This window comes from Athene cunicularia, assembly GCF_003259725.1.
Source record: "Athene cunicularia isolate RWA chromosome 4 unlocalized genomic scaffold, athCun1 chr4_part2, whole genome shotgun sequence".
Lineage (NCBI taxonomy): Eukaryota > Metazoa > Chordata > Aves > Strigiformes > Strigidae > Athene > Athene cunicularia.
This window is the reverse complement of record NW_020799099.1, coordinates 6,992,325-7,015,408: the sequence shown is the minus strand read 5'-3', so window position 1 is coordinate 7,015,408 and position 23,084 is coordinate 6,992,325. Positions and strand designations below refer to the sequence as shown.

Here is a 23,084-nt window from a genome sequence, read left to right as displayed (position 1 = left end):
TCTTAACCAGTGATGTGTAAGCACAGACAGTCCCTCAGGTCTAGCTTCTGTGCATGCTTCAGGCACTAAGTGCTAACAAACGAAACTTGAAAGACAGAAACCGATTCAGCCTAATCATCAGAAACCTAGCTACTAAAACCAAAACATCCCAAATAAAATCAATTAAAAAAAAAAAAAGTAAACAGGCATTTGAAAACATATTGTTCTGTATTAGTAGTCTCCAGGGAGTTGTAATAACTGACACTCTAATGAACAGATTTTTGTTGCTTTTCAGTGCACCATAGCACAGGTGTGTGTGCATTTATGTGTGCACACATGCACAGAAGAGTGCTGTGGAATCATATCCTATATTCTTTAAGTTAAAAGGAACAGCTGGAGTTACACACCTTTAACTATTCATATATGAAAATAGGAAAATTGTATATAGTTGTTTAAAAAAGAGAATACTAAAATATACACCTGTATCTTTACATCTTCATTTAATATATAACCATGTCACTTAGCTCAACCTGAAATACAGAATTTCTAGTAATTCCTCTTTGCAGTTAAAGCCCTAATTTTGAAATTTAACAAGATTTTTACAACACAACAAAAAGCCTTACAAATGTGATCAGATTAAGCCTTATGAGAGTAGCTGCATGGATTGAAAGTCTGACACAAATTTTTGCTAAGAGCAAACTGATGTCTCGGCTGCCAGTGTTGATGCTTTAAGCACTAACATTTTTTTAACCATTTTAGGATTCATCAGAACATGTAAGAAGAGGAATAATGACAATCTACACAAGAATTTCATGGTGTGATAAATACTAAAATGACAAGCTGTAACATAGAGATGTTATATTAATTAAAATTAACAGATTTGGAAAATGACACAGCATAGTTTAATAGAGGGAATGTAATTTGTTTAATTCTAAAAGAAAGGCCTAGTTCTCATGTTAAAGAAAGTATTTTTTATAGACCAGTGATGACGAAATTACTGCAATGGTTGGGCAGCTCATCGACTGCCAACATTCATTATGAAGTGATGTACAGAATTTCCGCAATTCAAGAAACTGAAGTGATGGAAAAGATCAAATGAAAAACCAAATGAAAACGCACAAAATCTAGCGTCCTAATTAGACAAGCAAAAGAATCCACTAAAGATATAGTTCTGTATCTTTTTGATAGATAATTTTGCCAAATGTTAATGTGGTAGAAGAAAGCTTTCAGCTAGACTCTAGATGCATCACAAGAAAATAAAACCCCAGATAGAATTGTCTAATGGTCAAAATTAGGCTGTCCCTTTTCATATTTACAGTACTGGCCAACATAGTAAACATCTATATAAATAATATGTAGGACCTCCGTGTCTACAAAATGGGATATTGGGTGTTGTAATCACTGGGCAGGACACAGCCTCCCTTCTTGACTTTCCTCTCTTAAAACACATTAAACACAGAAATATAAACAATTCATAAAATGACCGCTCCCCTTTCATGAGGATGAGCCCCCAAGGTATTTAAAGGCATCATCTTATGAAAGCAAAGTCACTCTACTTTAAATATTTTAAACAAAAGGGAAAGCAGAAAATTGTAATCCTGTGGCATGACTGGAGAAGTGTAACAGAAATGTCACCTACTCCACTAGAACCTCTCATAAAGGAGTAAAGCATGCACCAAGCAGCTTTAGACAATGTTTTCAAAGCAATTAGCACTGTATTTAAGGCATCTTTAGGCCAAATTCTTTCAGTCAGTAGCAGCAATTACTATAGCTAGATTTCCTAAAACTTCATTTTTAGCTTTTTTTTTTTTTTCCCCCAACCTTAAAAGTTTATTCATTAGTTTATCAGAGTAAAGACCATCAAGTAAAAGCAAAAGGGGATGAGTGTATTCAAGGTAATTTAGTAAAATTCTTCATGTGAAAGTTCATTAGAACTGTGATAGCTTATAGAAGCAAGAAAATGTAAAACATGATCTTTACTGCTATTTATGTCATATATTTATTTTTTTTAATAACTAAGCAATAATCCAATTCTTCTATGCAACTAGAATTCACTGACCACTCCTATGCAACTATCCTAACAAAGAATATTTGTAATTAATCTGAACTATTGATTTGACCAAGGGGAATACTGAAAATTTAGTATTTAGATATACAGTCATTGTTTTCTGGTCTCTCAATGCTTTAGGAGAACAAGGACCTTAAAAGTTTTAAAATGGGTCATTCTGGCAGCTGGAGATAACTGCAGCATGAAGCTATTCTTCCAGTGATTATCTTTCAGATCATTATACTACATCTACTTTGAAACACTATGGAAATGCAGCAGGGATGAAGAACCAGATCTATAATCTGATGTATATATTAAATGCACTGTAAATTGCCATCTTGCTGTTAGAAACTGCATGCAAATTTACCTTAATTAGTGAAGCTACAATAAACATTATATGCCCCTCTCTCTCCTAAGGCTGACTGAAAACTTGACATTTCTGCCTACTTCTCCCTGTCAAGATGCATAGAATTTTCCATTCTACTAATAACACTAAAAATTAATTTTCAGTCTATAAAAATGAAAAAAAGTCCAAAACCAAAAGACAATACTGATTTAAGATACAAACATTGATTTTGTTGAAGAAAGTAGTTTCAGATTTTTAACAAAACAGGCATTTTCTGTGTAAAGTAGACATATTATGGAGAAAAAAAAAAAAAGAAACATTTTCTTGAACACCCTTAGAAGACTGTCCCAATCATTTTAGTAGAATATGAACAATAAACTTTGGGACAAAAGATGTTTGTAAACGAACTACATTTGTGAGGAATTTAATAAATGATCATGTAATGTCACAAAGAGCAAGCTGATCTTTTGCTATTTAATGTAAGGCAAACCTTAATTATTAAGGATTTCATTTCCTCCAGATGTGATAATGGCCACAAAAAGTATTTCACTTCATTATACCAAGGCACTTAACCACTTTAAGAATCTGAGCAGAACAAAAAACTGTAACAAACATGCTCATACAAACAAACACATGTAAACATTTGCACAAGTCCTTTCCATATGGATTGAATCTGTTGGGAGAAAAAAAAAAAAAAAAGAAATTTTTCATGCAAACTCATTTTTCCTGTTGTACTTTTATATTCGAATATTCCAGTGGGTTCCACAGCTAACAGAGCCTTTGGACAACTGGCAACATCCCTCTATCACCCCTGCCCCCTTTACACAGTTCCACAAGGCTGTAGCTCTGCAGTGAGCCAAAGGAGATGACAACCGTGATCTTCACATCTTTGAAAACCCCCTAAAATAACTCAGAACCTAAATACAATTGTAGTCTGACCCACTACCTTAATAAAGTGGTCTCTCCTCTGATTTCTGAATAAAATAGGTCACAACGACCCGTAGATCATAAGCCTATTAAATAATCTTCCACGGTAGCTTTTAATGTGATAATCAAGTACACAGATACGTGTATATCACATGATTCATCCTAGACATAAAAAACCTGCTCCACAAATTGGCTTTTTAAAGTAAATAAGGAAGACTTATTATGCCTATGGAAACAAATCCCTGACACTCATGATCAGGGAATCCTGGCAGATTTCATTTCCAGCTACAACAAAGAACAGGAAACATATTTCCATGAGGCTAAACTTTGGAACCTTTCCATTTCCTACAATACTTCCCAAAAAAGAACATGGTTTTGGAGAGAAAACCAAAACAAATTTTACTGCTAAAATATTACTGTGCTAGGGGATAGAAAACACAAGCATGCTGGAATTGCCTCATTCAACTTCCAGTGACATCCCACTACCAATCGTGGAGTTGAACCAGGGGAAGAAACCTCTCTGTAGACTGCTGATCCAGGGAAGCTGGACCCTGAGATTCATTTCCCTCAGCCAAGAAGCTGGTCCCTGAGCCCAGCATGAAGCATCCCTTTCCAGCATCAAGGAAATGTTGGAGCAAATGGTTTGTAAGGGACCCATCTCCAGGCATGGACTGCGTGCTTTGACCTGAGCATTATAAATGGAGGGAGAAAGGAAAACCTTGCAGGACCTGTCATCTGACATCCATGTGAAATGGCAGTATGACCACCAACAGTGCACACCGATTCACTTAATCACAATAGGTACCACCTTCTGAGGGCATCTGGAATTTAATGACTATGTATTTAGTTTGCTATCAAGACCAAAATAAATCACTTATCCTCTACTCCAGGCATTAAGACAGACTCTAGGAACTTTTGATTGCAATACTGAATATCAGAATATGGTGTTAAAACGGTGATATGAGTATTTTCCCAAATTAAAGCCATAAATAAATAAAAAAGCTAAGATACCAAGTCAACATTATCTCTAAATTATTTCTGGATTACGCTGTATATTATTCTAACGCACAGTAGTCCTCAGAGATTAGAAAATGCTATATTCTGAAGAGATGGCAGCATTTGCAGGTCATGGACCTGCTCCAGCAAAAAAGTTATTTCTAGAACAATAAAATCAACTTCATGGAAGAGACCCACACTGCTCCTAAAATACATACAAGCTTTCATTTCCTTAGGAAGCTGTTAATCTGCCATTACTGAGACCAAGGAAGCATTCAGGGGAAATACCACTACATGCATCTTCACAGTCTTTCCCAGGCCTCTACAACTACTGTCAGACATCAGACAGACTGGCTTTTAATCCAGTCCAGTGCAGCCATTCCTACATGTCTCACATGAGCAAAGGATCAAATACAGATAGAACATTCTACCTTTTCTGGCTTTGCAAATGTTTGTATGTCTTTCTACATACATTTTCTTGCCACTTACACCTGCTTGGCTAAATCTTTCAGTTCTGTGGACTGCTTCATCATATAGTTATATATGGCTATTTCTTTGGAGATGATAAAGCCTGTCTAAACATTTCTATTAAAATGACCTTTTCATTCAAAAAAATGTGAATTAAAATAACATCTTCCAAGTGACCAAGGCAAAAGGAACCATTGTTTTCCTTATTATCATTGCACATTCTCTATTTTGAAGAGTGAAGCTATTACTTTCTTACGTTACACAATACCACTGTAAATTTATCCTCTCCATGTTTTTGATAGCTTTTTTAATATCTGTGCATGAAAATAAGGCTAAAGTCAGTTTCACAATATCAGGTCCTCAAATTCTGTGTTACCAGCTTTAAGGAAAAAGACCTAAAATGGATGCAACTGACTTAAAACATAATTATAGGCACATCTCTGTCCTTGGTGTCCTCTTTTACAAACATCAGTCCTGAATCTCCTGAATGTGAGCAATAAGAACAATCCAGAGATCAGCTCCATGCACCCCACTGCAGCAATGCATACTATTGCAGTTTGTGGTACATAAAAGTCAGATGTCCCCTCAGACTAGAGATTACCCATTCCTTATGCAAGAACTTCTTTATGGTAGCAACAGGGGAAATGTAGGGACTCAATTTTTTTTGTCCATCAGTTTCCTGAGGAAGCCGCAACTATTGTGGAAAGAGCAATTGCATAGGTTTTATTAGGACCCGATTAGTTTCTCATGACAATATATTGGTTACTAAGCAGTGAAAGCTCCCTGAACATGTGCAGTCAGGGAGCAAATAGGTTGATGGTTCTTTTTTAAATATTGTAATAAAACTATACTATTAATTTATCCTGTTTTAACTGAGCATTGTGCTGTGTTAGTACACAAAATGGCAATAGGCTATGGTAGGTGGAAGACCTTACCTCCTCCGAACAAGCGGCCAGGCTAGAGCTTCCCGCAGAGCCAGCAGCCCAGTAATGGAGGCTTTTAGCTAACACTGACTAGTTCAAGATGTTTTCAAAGATTATTGACTTTGCAGAAGGATTTCTGCTGCTACTTCCCTTTCCCTTAGCAGGGCATGATTTAGCACACAACAATTACAAGTAAATATTTTAATTTGTAATTGTTATAGTTACAACATGTTTTCTAGGTCATGTCTTTACTGCAAATGGGAACATGGTGTAGAGCTATCGAAACTGACTTTAAACAAGTGGGTGTGTGCACCTCTTTTAGTTTATTTGTATCAGCATGATTTATTTAACCTGCTGTTCCACAACAGCAAAACCAAAAAGCAAGCCTAGGCACCTTTATACTATGCTACAGGTTACAGTGAAGATGCAAAGTAGTATGTTTCTTACACTCACTACAAATCTGAAAAAGCAGACTGAAAAGTCTCAAGGAAAAAAGGTTACATAATTGACTTTTATTTCTAGCTATCTGTATGAGGCTGCTGATATGCATACAGCATAAATACAGTTGCCATAACCTAGCTAACCAAACGCTTCTACAATTAATCGACAACATATAAACAGTAGAAACTCTCAGTAACTTAACATAGTGTAAGACTGAGAGATTCAAAATACTATACCAAGACAGGCTGTTTCCATAATAATCCTGCTCCATCTCTATCCACTGGGCTGGGCTCAAAACCATCTGTATTATTTTCTGAGAGAATGTGGCTTCCCCCTCTATCAATTAACTATCACAGTAAGTCACGCTACCACAACTGAAGACAACTATAAATTACTATCATTTTCCTAACATGCAAGTTTATAAGTGAATGATGATCCCAAATGATTGAAAGGGTTTGTTTTACAAAAAGCAGGGAATGCATATTAACTTAATAGATGACAAACTTGAGGCTTATGATGAGAAACTGCCATTGTCTTTTAATCACAGTCTCACAATACATGGAAATTAGAGAGTTTGTCCTGTCCCATGGGGCCATTTGTAAGACTGTAATTAGCTCAGTGAAAACCCACATAAACTTGGATGGAAGAGAAGCTGTAACAGAGAGCTGGAAGCTAGTCTGGATTTACAAAACCAGACTACTAGTTGCAGTTGAAGCATCTTTCTAAATATTCCTCTTATTTAGCACATCAAGTAACTCTCAAAATATATATCCTACAGAAGATAGCTGCAAGGCATCCAGCTGCAGTTATGCCTTTAGATCATCAACCAATTATTTCCCAGCAAGACTGCACAGTCAAATTCAACATAATCCTAGCAATAACACCATCAATACTAGACCAAGTATAAATTGATGGAATACAATTAAATAACCCTCAAAGTCACCTGGTAAATAAATGCACAGCAAATAAATTAATTAAAAGCACTACTTGAATGATACAATTGCTGATACATGAGTGCTGTCCACTCTGTGCAGCACACGAGCAGAAGCTCTGGATTTGATTACAATAAAATATCAGAACATCTTCAGTATGCATATATGAGGAGCAGAGTGCCATGTTTGGCCCAGTGTAGTGTGGCTGTAATGAGAAGTTGGATGTATTTAAAGGAGACAGGACATCTAGAGGACAAGCTAAAATTAGAAGCACATACCCATGGGCGGTCCACGAGAATACTAACACTCTAGTGAAGCCACTAAAAAAAGAACTTCCAAATTTGGAAGGTGACTGGGAGGAGAGAGGTATCATTAAATCCCTATCAACTGGAGAAGGGTCCTGGATCAGCAGTTTTGTGCGAGTAAATCTTCAGTGCAGAAATCTGCAAAAAATCCAGACTGAACTGAGCAATTACAAGGTATTTATCCATCACCAATGATGGAGCTTAGTGGTATTTGTGGTGTAAAAGCATTTCTTCTACGCTAGGTTGCAGCATGTGAGAAGCCAAGAGACCAGTCAGCCCAGCTAGCATCTTTTGGCATGCCATGGCTTTGACAGATACTGCCAAGAACAGAGCAACACAACAGCCTCCCATCATGATGAAAAGTGAATCTGTGACATTTTAAAGACAAACATTTGAATGAGTGAGGAAAATCCTAAAGGACACCTGAAACACTACAAGATGGTTAGGGGGACAGCTGTCAACTGGAACTGATCGATTCTGTCCCCTTACTCTCAAGCACAAGGGGAAGATTAGTCAGACTGGCACTGGCCATTGGCACACCACTGCCATGCAGAGGGACAGTAAAGGGTAACACCCCACCAGAGCTATGGACATGCTAGGCTAAGCAGTCCTGAGTCCTGATGTGGCCAGACCTGCGGCTATTTAAAAATATATTTAACAGCAAAAACAATTTTGCTGTGGTAAATAATTTACAAGAGAATCATCTTCAGAAGACACAGACGTAGAAAAGAAGCTCTTTCAAAATCTAGAAGGTTTTGGTGATTTTTGTGAGATGTCCTGGCCAACATGGCTCTAGCAGGCAGTTGCAGTCATCACTGAAATCACCACAGTTACCACAATCTGAGCAAGAAAAAAACTGTACTGTGGTTTGTCCTCTCTCGTGACTTCTCCAGAACATGATACAGGGATAATTTGTACTGTCACTACTCATTAGGTGCATTCGCATAGACAGACACCTAGATAGACACACCCTAGGTCTACGTTGCTAAATAGAGAAGAGCCATGGACTGATGCTCAGCCAGCCTCCTGGTCTCACAGCACTACACAGTTTCACTGTGCTTTTTTCATTATCTTATATGTGAAATTTGCATTTTTAGTAAGTAACCAGATTTTCCATGCACTTTTCTGAATATATAATATCCAATGAGCATTCCGTTGGTAGAGATGCAAAGATGCATATGACATGCAAAAAGCAAGAGGAAAAGGGATTTCTGCATGTGACATGCCATAGACAAGTTCAGCCTCCAAAACATACTTCCAAATGCACACCTTACAAGCAATTAAAATTGCATTCCAAAAAGTCAGGCCCTGTTTACAGTTCTTAGTCAAATTACACTTTCATTAATAATTTATGTCACAATATTTAAACAGGAAAGCAGATGTACTCTTAAGAAAAGAATAAACATTCTAACAGGGATACAGCTTTATTCAATGCACTTTTCCTTCCAGTACCCTGTTTGCTGATCAGCAGGAAATATTTTAAAGAATGAAATATTGTGAATGTCTTGCTCCTTGCCCTAAACTATTTTCTTCTGCAGCATCTTGCCCAGGAAAGCATCTTAAGAGCAGACTAATGCAATGCTCAGATCTAAAATTATGAGCATGAAAACGGACCATACCCTGACTTACATCATATCTTGTGCCTCTGAAGTAACCTCTGACATTAACTTTTTATTTTGGCCCAGTCTAAGTACTTATTAGGATAGCTTAATTTGTTGCTAGCTATCGTTTCTCCCGGGCCCTCTCCCATAGCCAGCCACCACCATGCTTAGGGGACTACATGAGGTGACACGTGAGGAGGGGCTGGGTCAGCCATGAGACAGGAAGGCTGGAATGCATCTCACTCCTGCCATTAGCTACCAGCAGGGAGACTGTCAAGATGGAAGAGACAGTCTTCTCCAGGGTGCAAACAGCAAGACAAGAGGCAACAGACACATGCTGGAGTACGGAAAATCCCAGCTAGGCATAAAGACACTTTTATTTATTTATTTATGCTGACAGGAAGGTGGTCAAACACTGGAGTGGGGCCCAGAGTGGCTGTGCAAACCTCCTTCCTGGACATTATCCAAACTCAGCAGGACAGGCCCTCAGTAACCTAATTTTACTGGACATGGCTTGAGCTGGGGGTTGGGACTGGATAACCTCCAGAGCTCCCTTCCAACCTGCACAATGCTTTTTTTTTCAGGAGGCAGGGTATGTAAGTAAAGCAAGATGTCTGGGCAGATGAAGTTGTTCTGAGGATTGCCTCTCCTAATGAGCTTCCTGGGTTTGTTTCATCTTTGGAAAAAGAGAAAAGACATTCCTAAGCTCCACAGCAAGCTCCCAAAGAGCCACTCCTGATTTAATGGTCACTTAAGTCAAAACATGATTCATCGTCCAAAGACAGGAGACCTTCCTTTTGCTGCTCCCAGATTAGATCCCCAGCCTTCCCTCATTCCCTCACTGAAGTGCTTCCTCTTCACCACTGGTCACGCCACACTTCCTCCTTTCCCTCTTTCTGCCCCCATCTCTGAATTTATCCTTTTCTGTACATCACAAGGAACTGAAGTTGAGATAGCAGAGAGGAGGGGTAAGGGTGGGATTCAGCTCTGAGATGGTACAAAATGCCAAACACCTTCTCCTTGGAGACACCCTTTCCAGAAGCAGGCACAGATAAATTCCTCTCTGTGGGGAAGGGTAACAGCCAACCTTTCATGGGTTAAGATGCCAAACACTCCAAATGGGCAGATTCAGGCTGCCTGGGAAACAAATGCTGTCTGGATGATAATTCTCTGTTTTCTCTTGGGAATGGGAAAAGGCCGATACAAAAGTGTCCCACAGAATGGGTTCAGCCCAGAGCCACAAATGTCAAGGCTGGAGCTGGGTGTATAATGTAAACTACCCAACAACAATTTTACCACCCATACAGGAGTTGCACTAATGCCATCCAAACAGTGACACCTATCCACACTATAAATATACTGTAACAGTTTTTTCAGTTTGGGTTTGTTTTGGGTTTTTTTCTCTGAACTCAGGGAAGAGGTTCACAATACTTTTTCTCAACATTTGAGTGTTGATTCAAGAACCAGTGCAAAATTCACATATTAAATCGTCAACAATGTCATCTGCACAAAGCAAAGGGAACAGAACTTACAATATCTCCTAAAAATGCTCTAAAAATGTCTGTGCTAGCTTTACTGAAATAAAAAGTTTACTTTAGCTTAAGTAGTAGAGATCGATGTTTTTGGAGGAAAGGGTCCAGAGGAAAATTACATATTTGTGGTTTAGCTGGGAGTCATGATGTCTATCCGTATGCATAACACGTGGTTACAGATTCATAATAAACAAAGCTTTCAAACAAACAAAAAAGTTCTCAAAGATTCATCTTGTGTGTGTAAAAAGAGAGCAATTCATTTTAATCTATCTTATTTATATTGTTCTTGAAGTCTGCAATGCAATTATAAAACTATTCCTTCCAGAAAGCATATACAGAAAGTAAAACCGAACAACAGATCAAAATGCGAATGGGAAGTGTAGCAGCCATTCTAGTACTTGCCCCCTGCAGCATGTTCCTCAAGAGAGCTGTTTAAATTCCACTTCCCGTTTCTGTGGATTACTCTATTTTACATTTACAATAACTGGCTACACAAGCGTAACTGACTTTATGGATAGAAAAAGTGTTTAGAAGCATCTGGACACACTATGAAAAGAATTTTCATGCATTTAAGAAAACGTACAAAACCAGCTATAAGGAGTCAAGGAAAATCCTTCAAGGTCTGGTTCACACTTGATTTATATTTTATCATTACCTATTTTAGGGCAAATTATGCATATACTTTCTGAGGCAAAAAGTGACAAAATTTCTGGCAAATCTTAGTGAAACCTCATTTCCTTGGTATATTGTGGATGTTGCTACAGTTATCAAGGATATTACAACCAGCAATGCTTCACTTGAGCTATAATAATCTTGTCCTCCATTAAAAGGAAAGAGAATTAACTTACTGTGGCAAAGAGTAGTGTCATTGTCTATAGTAAAAGACATTTTTATGCTCCACGGTAACCCAGAAGATTCAATGACACTTTTACCAGAATAAAAGGATTATGCTGCAACCAAAACAGAGACAAAAGCTTTAACACCTAGTAAAGCTGCCTTAACACTTCTTTGTTTTCTCACTCAGACCACAGTATCTGGTGCTTAATGTGTTACATGTTGAAATTACTGACACATTGATTAGCACTAAACAACTTACAGTCTTTAACTATGGTGGGTTTTTTTGATATTTCACTTACTTTTAAGGGCTCTACAGAAAATCCTTCCCCATCAAATTTTTACAACACTGGAATTTAAAACTTTCCATTTCTTCAACTTAAACATCAACCATACATTCACATCTTCAACAATCAAAAGAAATCAAATGCAGATTAATAAAAAACACTGCTGAGAATGACTGCAAAAAAGCCAAGTTCAACAGAATACATGATACCTTCCTTGCATGATCTTGCCTGGTTCAGTCTTGTACCTTTAATTTCACAAATTATTTCAGTCAGTACATTTTATTTCACAAATAGTTACTATAAAACCAGCTTCTGTATTCTGTTGTTCCCCTTCACTATTCACCTACAGGCTGTAGCCACAGCTGAGTTTAAACACTGAATCTGTTATTTTATAATACTCATTAAATTGGCTTTTACATTAAGTATGAAATCATGTTATATCACTGGTTTATTTAGTTTCTTGATGGTTTATTTTAATTCTCTCAAGGACCATGGTTCACCTTATTCATCATTAAAATTGCAAATTTAATTAATTCAACAGAATGGATGAGATTTAAAAATTGTTGAAATGATCAGCTCATCTAAACAATAAAAATAATTACAGGAAGTGAGATCCTCTACATGGATCAGTCCCACCGATTTCCAGTTTCTTTGTGAGGTAACCAAAAGCATATCTATGTCTATATAAAACTATATAGATATTTATATGCATAGATATAGTTAATAGGTTCCTGAGGACCATGTTTATTGAGCATAAATTTATACAGTTGAGGATTTGTTTGATTTTCAGTGCATCGGGAAAGAACTGTGTTATTACCTTTTAAGTTATTAATATATTTTGGATGTAAAGAGTGAAAACTGAAATTAAGCTCAGGAAAAATATTGTGCTAAAGAACTACATCCACCAAACCTGAACAGGCCTGATTTTTATTCTGTATTTGGTTTATACTGTAACTTAACTAATGCCAGCTGAGCTACTCTCAACTTTGCCACAGTAAGTCAAATCAAATTCAGAAAGGATTTACTAAATCCACATTTGCTGCATATTAATAGTGTTTCTCTTCAGATTCTTGTGAATTTATGTGGTCCCATGCACAGTCTTGGTGAATATAAAACATAAAGGACACACTGTCCTGCATAAAGCTCACAGAAAACCCACATAGCTTTAATTAGCCTCTGTCCAAAAAGGACAAGACAATATGAAGTTTCTTATTTTTCCCCCCACGTGAAGGAATTAACAACTTCCGTGCTCACATTTTGTGTTACTGTGGGGAGAGATGAGAAAACCCCCAAATGCAAGTTTTTCTGCTTTTCCTTCAGGCAAAAGCATATGCTCCTGAATACGTAAGCTGCAGTGCCAAGTTTGGGTGCTATCAATTTCCTCAGCAATTTATGAGAAGGTCCCAGTTCAAAGTATGGAAACCAGAGCAGACTGCAAATATACACCAACACATTTATGAAATCAGTTTAGTCATTTGTCCTTTTCCCTGGTGTCCCAGACTGTCCTGCATCTAGCCTGCCTCCTGACCTGCTGCAAAGCCATCCTTCCTCAGAAAGATGCTGCTCCATATTCCCATATGCTGGTCCAGCTACAGTTCTTAGAAGAAAGACTTTTCTAGTCTCTAGAGCACTGCAACTCATGCTAGTTGGTAATGAGTTGCTTATGTAGACTGAGGCTACACAAGCAGATCTGCACAACTGGCTCAGGCCTATTAGAGCTGACACGGCACCGTTTCTGCTTGGCAGTCCTACTTACCTCTAAATATCCTGACTTACAAAGCCATCCAGGGACAACCTGTCCCGTTGCCAAAAGGACTTCATTTATCACCTGAAGGCTGCCACATGCCAGTAAAATCTGCCCTGGCCTTTCAGGAAGGGATGAAGATTCATCAGTCAGATTTGAGCCTGATATAGTTGGCTAAGAGAGCCTGTCTGCTTGCTGTATTTTATACACTATCTATAAAGCAAAGAGAGGAAGCAGCAGCAGGCAGCGAACAACGTGCTGTCATGAAGCCAGACATGTTCGCACTGTCATGTGAAAACGAGGAGACTCTGGTTATTTACATGGTTCTACTATACTACACATATCATTTTGCTGTACACAGCTTTTGACAAGTGGGAATCTAAAGACAGCAGAAGCCTTTCCAGTAGCTACAGAGAGAGACAGTGTAACTCTGATTTTGAAAAATACTACCCAAACTCAGCACAAACCCTGCAAGAGGAAACTCAACCTGGAAAAAAAATCCCACATTTTTACCAGGTTTGAATCAGCAGTTCTCCAGAGTGGGCCAGGATTTGCATATTCAGGCTAATGCAGTTTTTATCATCTGCTGGGACCTCAAAAATCAAAATTACCAAAGCAGGCTCAAAATCAACATCAGAAGTAATAATAAGATGGTGCAACAGTGTTACACCATAAAAATATGTGGACTGTTACACTAGAAATCTGTGTGCTAAAATTCAACTTTACCTAAAGGTAAAAGAGGACTGCCAAAAGAAGATAAAGACCAGAAAATGGGACAATAACAGTGGATTTCTTGGTGAAGAGATAATTATTTTCCTTACAAATTTTCTTTCCAAATTTCTAAATTAAAAAATTGGAAGTGTTAGTACATGTAACTGTAAAAGTCATAGTTACACAAGATGACAAATCCTTCATGGCTATTTGCTCAGTAAAGGAAGCAAGCTTTTAATATAACTTGATATGTAATCTTACAGAGAAAAAGCACTAGGTTCTCCAAACAGTAAGGCTTAACCCACATTTACATCTTTCATTTTAAATTCTCTTATGTTAGCAAGCTGTAATAAATAAAAAAGAAAACCTATCCACATTGATGTTGTTACAGTCATCTCATCATGGTAAGCACCTGAGAAATACAGCAATGCTGAAGGTCAGACTAAGGTACAAACTACTGCAGCCCAGCACAAACTGTTGGAGCTCTGTTACTAAAGAAACTTGAGCTATGTTAGCCTAGAAATTCCCTACCGCAATATAAGAGAAGCATCAGGCCAGATTACTCAAGAAATGCTGGCAAAGGAGAAAATACCAGTATTGACAAAGACTAATCAGGAAGAAAGCCCCCATGAAGTTTTCTCTCAAGGCCTGACAGTTCAGCTCATGGATTTTGCATCATTTTATTTCTCACGCAAAATTCAGCTGGGCTCCATTTCTACTACAATTACTTTGATGCAAAGAACTGACCTGAGAAGAAACAGAAATCACAATATAAGCAGTGAGTACTGCTAAGGAGTACTAGTAGGTGAAAAGGATGAAGAAATCCTGTATTCTTTAAACAAACCTTCATATATCCATTACTTAAGTGGGAAATGGAGATTTGAAAAAGAACAGGCAATACTATTTCTAATGCACTTTCCTTTTAGGCATTTTTCCTACACCATTCATTAGGCATCATGACTACATAGATGGATAGAGTAGAAGAGATCATGGGTCCCTTCAAATAAAAAAATGAGTAAAATAAAGATATGCTGAAAAACTGTATTAGTTATATGCAAAGCAGTGTCTGGACAGAGATACTCAACTTCAGAGTTATCCTGGAGCTATACTTGTACATGAAGTGAAAGTTTCTTTTTCAATGAAGATTTCCATGACACTTCTGTGTTGGATATAAACATAACCATTAAAGACTGTCCAGCTTTCTAAGCACTACAGAAACAGAATCATTACCTTTCAGTCTTTCTTCAACAATATTCATTTCCCAATGGCCTGTACATAGTTCTGAATACCAGGAGTACATAAATCTTATAATATTATAGTAATACACTGTTCTTAGTATAAAGCTTAAAAGAATCCACACTTCATGTCAGAAAACATCACACCCCTAAGCTATTCTCATACCTTCATTGCCAAAAAACTAACTCCTGTGTTTAACTTCATCACTATAGTCATGTTTATTTTTGCCTTTTTCTTGATAAATAACATTTTCTGGTTATCTTGGTAGACCTCTTCAAATCACCCCCTTTACCTAGATCATACTTATTGACATGTGGATGTTAAAGCTCAGCACAGTACTCTAGAAATGACTTTTATTGGCAGATACAAAATAAATACTCTTTTCCTCTTTCTAATTGTTAATTCCATGCATCTGAGAATGGTATTTCCCCTGGGTGTTACAGCATCCCAATGAGATTTTTGTTCAATTAGTTCTTTCATGTCATCACAGGCTTTTCAAAGTCACTCTTTTCCAAGATTCAGGCGTTTCTCTTAAGACTGACATACAGTCTTTGTTCTTAGATACGTGAGCCACATCTATTGGCTGCAAGGCTCCTTAGTCCCACCATATCAAACTGATACCATTTCAATTTTTTTCGTTACATCTGTTGATAAAAATATTGCATGAGACTTCTTTAGAACTCTGCCACAGATAATCCCATCATATGAGAACTACCGCATTACATTTTTATTGTTACTACCTGTTTTCCTAATATCCCTATAATAAAGAATATGCTGATTCTCCATAATAAAGGAATTAGCACATAATACAGTTGTAGAAAAAATGCCTCACAGAAGGCAGTTGATGCTAGTAGATTCATTACTTCATTAAAAGGATATCAAGTGTACTTAGCATGATCTGTTTCTGAAAAAAAATAAAATTTCTCCACCTAAAAAAATTTTTTCAAATGACCATATGCTCCTATAGGGTTAGCTATGTGTAAATATATGTATCCATGCCAAGCAACACAACATCTGTGTATCAGAATTATTAGCATGGATTTCTTCAATTTGTAAGGATTTTGAAGCATCAGATAGATGGATTTTGATTTAGGTAGCTTCCCTTCATGACATTTTTCTAGTGAGAATAACCATCAGTGATTTAAATTTTCATACATGAATTCAGAACTTGCTATCATACTCTAGTTCAAAATCATTCTTTCAGTAGAAATGCCTAACAAGAATTAAGCTCCCTCAATACATACTTTATTTGTGAACACTTGGTGGATATGTTGAATCCTGAGATAATAATCTCATGTCATAAATACTTCCAAAAAGGCAGTAGAAAACATGTTTGTTTCCTCTCAGGTTTTTTGTGTTTAACATTTTACAGTGACTATTCAGAGATTCAAACCAAGAACTGAAATGAAAATATTTTTATGTGTGTCTCCTTAATTTCTAAATTTCAGAATTTTATCCTTTTGAAAGAACGCATTCTGATTTAGTTTTTTATTTTATCCCCATATGCTGTGCTTTTCCAAATCTTTTGTTCAAATTATACATTAAAAAAAATAATTAAGACACATCCAATTTTAAGACTCCTCTGCCAATACCAGGGGAACTTCTGAAGTTTAGTTCATATGAATACAGACTAAAATTGAAAGTCTTTGTAAAATGTCATCCTAAGATTTACTAACTGCATAATGGCACCCATTAAATAAAACCACCACCAAATCAGATTTGAGATGGATATAAAAGTGGTATTGCTGGGAAGCTAGAAATAGTAAATGTCAATTGATAAGAAGTTTAGTCCTGAGTTCTTTCTTATCCTGATGAAATAACTAAATACTAAATATTTTTCTAGTTAGGTACTAATTGGACACCTACCTTGGAAATACAAAACCAGTGATCTGTAAAAGTTTTTGATAATTCTCTATTTTCTCTGAAAGATAATTGGAAAATATTTCTAGTGGTTTAGATTATTTTTTTTTTAAACTCCATTTATCTCAAGAAAAAAAAATCTTGCCCATATGAAAACTACACTGTGTTTACTCACAGGCTGAAATCTAAAAATGTGATTCATCACAGGTGTGCTGCTTTACACTGACTGGAAGTATGAAAAAGGTACCTAAAAAGGGGTTTTCACCCTAAAGTATCTGGTACAGTCTTAAGACTTGAAAGATAATTAACCAAAGAGACCATATAATGCTCTAAAAATGAGTCCTATTATATAGGTATTATTTTACAAATAAATATAACCTGAAACTTACACCTTTACTAAGTCACTTTTAGAAGGGATATTTAATCAAGCTAACTAGGAAGAATAAATAAGAATAGGGCTGAAAGAAAAATGAAAGGATTATTGATTTCTAACTTCAGAAATCTGCTGCCCTGCAATGAATGCGTAGTTCAAAAAGTCAAGTAACTAAAAGATACTACACTGGAGGAAAATAAAGAAAACCACTGAGATCACCTTTGAGAAACTGTCCAATCAAACCAGATCTCTGCTTTCCTAGAGAGATTACAAAATTTATTTTTTTTTTGTAATTATCTTAAATTATACATATCTTAAATTATACGACAAGTTCCTTTTCAAAAAATATATTATTTTCTGTGCTATTAGAAATTTATCCATGGCAGTAAGTTCAGAAGATATAGATGAAGATAATTTTATATTCATGGACTTGCTAATATTTTTAAACACGCATACGCTTTGTCATACACATAGCGCAAAGGCAAACAAAGGGTTAACCTTTATCATTTTGAGACATATAAAATACATACAATCTCCACTGTTACAGCTGAGATACCTTACCGTGGTATATTTCCTTTTTCGCTATTAGTGCTTTCTAGTCTGATGTAGTATTATTACCCACTTGAGATGAATTTTTTAGAAAAGGAATGTGACAGTGACCCAAGAATAAGAGATTCAATTGGGTACAGGCAGTATGTACCTAGAATGATTGTAGGGTTAACATTTAGCTGGCTGAGGGCATGACTGCAGAATGGGTGGGAGCAAACCACTGCCAAGGCTGAGTTGCAGATCAGCAGCTTCTGTGGGCAGCCACAGGGCAAAGGAGAGGGTATGTACGTGGCCAAGACGTAGACTGGACAGCCAGCTCAGCACGGAAACATGAACCTCTTCAGTCCAACAGCTTATGTGATAGCACCTCAAAGGCCTAGAATTATGACTTTTGAAAAGAGTTACCTTTCTAACTTTACAAGAATGGTTTCTCATTTTCAGACCACATTTATGATAGTCCTCCAAGAGAGAAACCAGATACAAAGTGGCCTTCGCTCCAGCAATTATGCAAACAAGGAACTGTTGTAACCACATTAATTGGAAGAGCTTTTTTTGAGGCAGATACATAGGCAGGGCTGGCAGAACAGCTGACAGTAGAAACTGAACAGCGACAGAACATAAGGACTGCTGCCAAACCCTGGCATGTTAATTTCAAGTCATGAAAATCTCCTCTCGGATAGATCTAGAACATGGCATCTTTTTTGAAACAGGAGTAGAAGAATTTGTCTATAATCCTTTAACTGAACTGTGCACCCTGGTGCAGGTAGCAGCGCATGGAATTTGTGCTGACTTACAGAACCCTACCTGCCTGTCACCAAAGTCGTCAACGCCTGTTTGCTTAACAAGTCATATGTTCACAAATACACTGTATGTGGAATAGCTGGCCTGCCACAGAGGATGTGGACTACATCCTAATATTGGTCCAAGCTACTCAATGAAGTGAAGACCTGCAATTGCATGAAATCAATTTAGACACTTGTTCCAACTGAGTTCTGGGCACTTCAGCTCTTCCACTTCATCAGTTTATTACTGTTTTTCATTCACCTTCCCTGGCTTGTTCAAACTCACAGATATTCTCTAGTTACAGCAAGGCACAGGTAAATGACTCTAGAGTCAGACTAGCACTGTATGTGTAACCACTGTTTTCCATAAGTGCAGAAGAGCTGCACCTCCTCCCCACAACAAATTGTACATTCCCTTGTCTTGCATCACTTTAAATGCAAAAATTTTGGCTGGGATAAAATAGCACAGATAACATTACTCTTTAACCAAATTTGCACGTGAAATCTCTATGCTTTTGAGACTGCATAAGAGATCTTTTTCAGAGATTCAACATTTAATTTTGAACTGTAGTGCATTTGTTTTCAATTTCTGATTATTACTAAAAGGAAGGAGCTGATTCTTTCCCAGACATGAAACAATTAGTCTAAAAAAGTCATGGAGACCAGTAATTGTTAGTTAAAAATGAACAGGAGAAAAACTAACTGGAAGGAAGAGCAAGCAGACTGCCAAATGCTTTTGGAGTACCAAGCTTACGTGTTTATTTAAAACATTCAGTGAGATTCCTAGTTTTTCTGATCACAACTTTTAAGAACAAACATGGGGACAGAGGCATAAGAGGGACATGAAAATCCCACCCTTCCACAGGTCTCAGGTACAGCAAATATTCTTGTGAGTGATACCCTTGGTGTACAATACAGTGTCTGAAAAAATGAGATACAACTCCTTATAGATAAAGGTCCTTATCTGTTCTAAAGCAAGGACACAGAAACACCCCACCCCATCAAATATCCTTTTTTGCTTTCCGCGAATGCTTGAGTAGAAAACATACAAATATGGAAATAAAAGCAGCAGAGCTTTCTGTATCTACCTATCTTTTCTACAGAAGAACAAAACCTCAAACACAAAATAAACCAGGACAAAATAAGCATCTAAGTAAAAACACTAACTCTATCAACACCAGTACACTAACTCTATCAACATAGGTCTGTCTAATTTTGCAACATATGCTGTTAAATGAAATCCTGCAGGTCTTAAAGTCATGAGCAGTACTGGAAATAACTCCACCTACACACTGCTCAAAAAAACCCCCAAACACCTGGCATAGATAGCTTATTGATGGCAGAGCAATACTCGAAGAAGATGAAAAGAATACATGTTGCTTTAGGTGATCTGCTGGGATGTTACTTCCCATAGTAGAATTAGAAAGGAGCACCAGATTATAAAGAAATAGTCTTGCCTGAAGATATTTCCACTTGACTTCTCTGACCTGCTATTTGAATTTCTTAATTTGTATTTCCCTTCAATTTTCTAAATTCATATCTACTGTATAAAGCAATTAATTAATTAGTTCCTACCAATATTGGGATGCTTCAAGAGGCGACAAATTCTAGCTTCTCTTTCCAGTTTCTGATGATCTGCAACAAAGGAAAGAAAGAGAGTTGCTTTTAGTATGAAGATTAACATTGTTCAGTGTATTCAATTTACAGAAGAAAAAAAAACAAACATCATCTGATGGGACTTTTAAATAATACTGCCTTTATTTAGATCCATTAATGTTTCACATTCAATCTGTTTATAATATTGAATTAGGTTACTGCATCCAACCACTTCTCTGATGGACTATTACAGGCAGTTCCATTGGAAAAATCAAGCTGCCGATTTATTAGGGAGAACACGGAATAGTCATGCCATGATCTGTAATTACCAAGCAATAAACTCTGTTACAATATTAATCAAAATAAGAACAATCTGAACCTCTAGTGTTGCCTTAAATCCTCCCTGTTAAATGCTTTAATGATACCTAGTGCACCAGGTACACCATTTGACACATGGTAGCCACCCCAACAGAGTGCCAGCATTCCTGCCACCACATGCTCCCACCACAACACAATGCTACAGGAACTTCCAGTAACTAATGACCGGCAGTTATTACTTTCCCAGCAGGGCTAACCTCTTTCTCAGGCTGATTATTCATTAACCTGAAAATACCCTGAACACATAAGGTCCAGGTATACCATCTGTTAGCTCCTCCTCTCCCAGCCATTTGATTTTTAACCTTTGGGTAGAGCAACATGAGAGTGTTGGGGGGTGTGTGTGTGCATAAATTATTCATACTGGAAATACCTGAAGGTATTCATGTATGTTAAAACATATATGTCAGGCAGTATAAAACACATACAGGTAACTTGGGCTTGGAGATAATAAAAATAGCCAGCTACTGTCTACTGTGATCCTGTAATTCCAGTAGACTTCTAGTGCATTTATCCTCACTTTCTGCAGCATAATTTCCATGGCTGCTAGGAATACTGAGCTTTTGTCAAGAAGCAGAAAAGCACCACAGCTTCAATTTTACAATATTTGCTAAAAATAATTTTTCAAAATTAGAAGGAAACTGTAAAATGTTCTTGCAGATGAGGCTCTTTTGCTATTATTTTAACTAGCTCCAATTTGACATCCAAGGATATCATAACCACCAATCCTTCATAGGAACTCAAACTTCAAATGTCACACAAGTAATTCAGGTTGTGCTATCTCTGCAATCCTAATTATCCACATTATTTTTGAGATCACTCCTAACAACTGAAAGGGGAAATTCTTAACTGTCCTTCCACCCCATAAAAACAGTAGTCTGCACAGTCAGTTTTGAATCATCAGCATTTAGAGAATACAAAAAGTTTAATCTACAAAAGAGTATTAGGCATCAAAATACTACAGCGAGAATGAAGAAGTTATCTGTTTTTGTAATGTAACTCTCACAGATCTATTATGGTATCTGTTCTTTCTCATAATATCATCAGTGTAATTAGGTTATCTTTCCAAGTCACTAAATCATCGTTCCTCTAATACCAGTTTGACATTAGAGTCTCTTGGCCAAGAGTCAGAATAGGGTTCAAGAAAAAACACACTATAAAACCTGTCCCCTTCAGTGCCTGAATTACAGTAGCGTGATCCTGACATCCTCCTTTTGGCTGGTGCTCAACTCCACAAATGGCCTCAGCACAGTTTTCACCTTTCTCTTCTAGTGCTCCCCATTCAAGCACACCACAATGCAGAAGCTTCTTTCTAAATCATCCAAGGGGCAACAGGAAGATATGCAGCCACATTTAACCAAGCAGGTAGTTACCAGGCTCTGTGGAAAGTGCACTTCCAGCTCCACTTGTTCCAATCAAGCAATGGGTGCTACTCCTTTTAGAGAATTTAATCTAAACATAGATCAGCAGAGTCACCCTGAAAGCAGGAAAACTAAATTCTACACAGATGGCTGTGCCAGCACAAGGGAGACAGGGTAGCACAGTGTGACAGCAAGGGTGGCCAGTGGCCTCTGCTGCTGACAAAAAACTCCATCTCACAGAACTGCAACTTTCCTGAAGATCTCTCTGGCTTCAGCCTGCCCGCTGTGGAGGTGCTTTGCACATAGCTCGTTAAACAGGACAGAGAGACCCTCTGGATGAGCGAGGTGAGAGCGGTAGGTGCAGATGCAAGCAGTGGGTGCGGCAGTGATCCTGGCCATTCACAGTGGTCCAGGAAGACAAGGTATCACTGCTGTGAAGATTGCTTCATGTGAAAAGCATCAACACTCCCTGCATAAAACATGAGCTGTGATGGGAGCAATGGCCACAACCTAGACATCTTCCCACTGGGTTGGTGGCTCAAGTCACAGAATTACTTATATATCCTGGTTATTCCAGTAGTGATTGCTATTAAAGACTGAACTGTGATCTTGAGTGCTGTTTGTCCTGCTATCGACAGTGTTCATTACCCGATAGCCAGCTTAAGCAGCCTGCTTGCACAGTGTACTGAACAATCAGCTCCCGATCACAGGCACAACCTCCCAAGTATGATAATGATATGAATAAAATGACAAATAGTAACAATTCCAATCCTTTGGGATACTACAGTGCTTATAAAAGTAATGATGGCTAGAGGAATATATCAAAGACTAATTTATTGATAAGCTGTGGAAGCTGGGGTTTGGAAAAGGTAACTGGGG

The 23,084-nt window shown here is 37.4% G+C and overlaps 1 protein-coding gene across 42 annotated transcripts in view; it reads right to left on the bottom strand.

Annotated features, from left to right (window-relative positions):
* Positions 1-23,084, bottom strand: part of CAMK2D (calcium/calmodulin dependent protein kinase II delta) — a 161,617-nt gene that overhangs the window by 75,496 nt on the left and 63,037 nt on the right. For all 42 annotated transcript variants that reach the window (XM_026847789.1, XM_026847791.1, XM_026847802.1 and 39 more), the window contains exon 3: positions 20,449-20,508. In XM_026847789.1, coding sequence (XP_026703590.1) covers positions 20,449-20,508 — 60 coding nt within the window. The remainder of the gene's footprint in view (positions 1-20,448; positions 20,509-23,084) is intronic.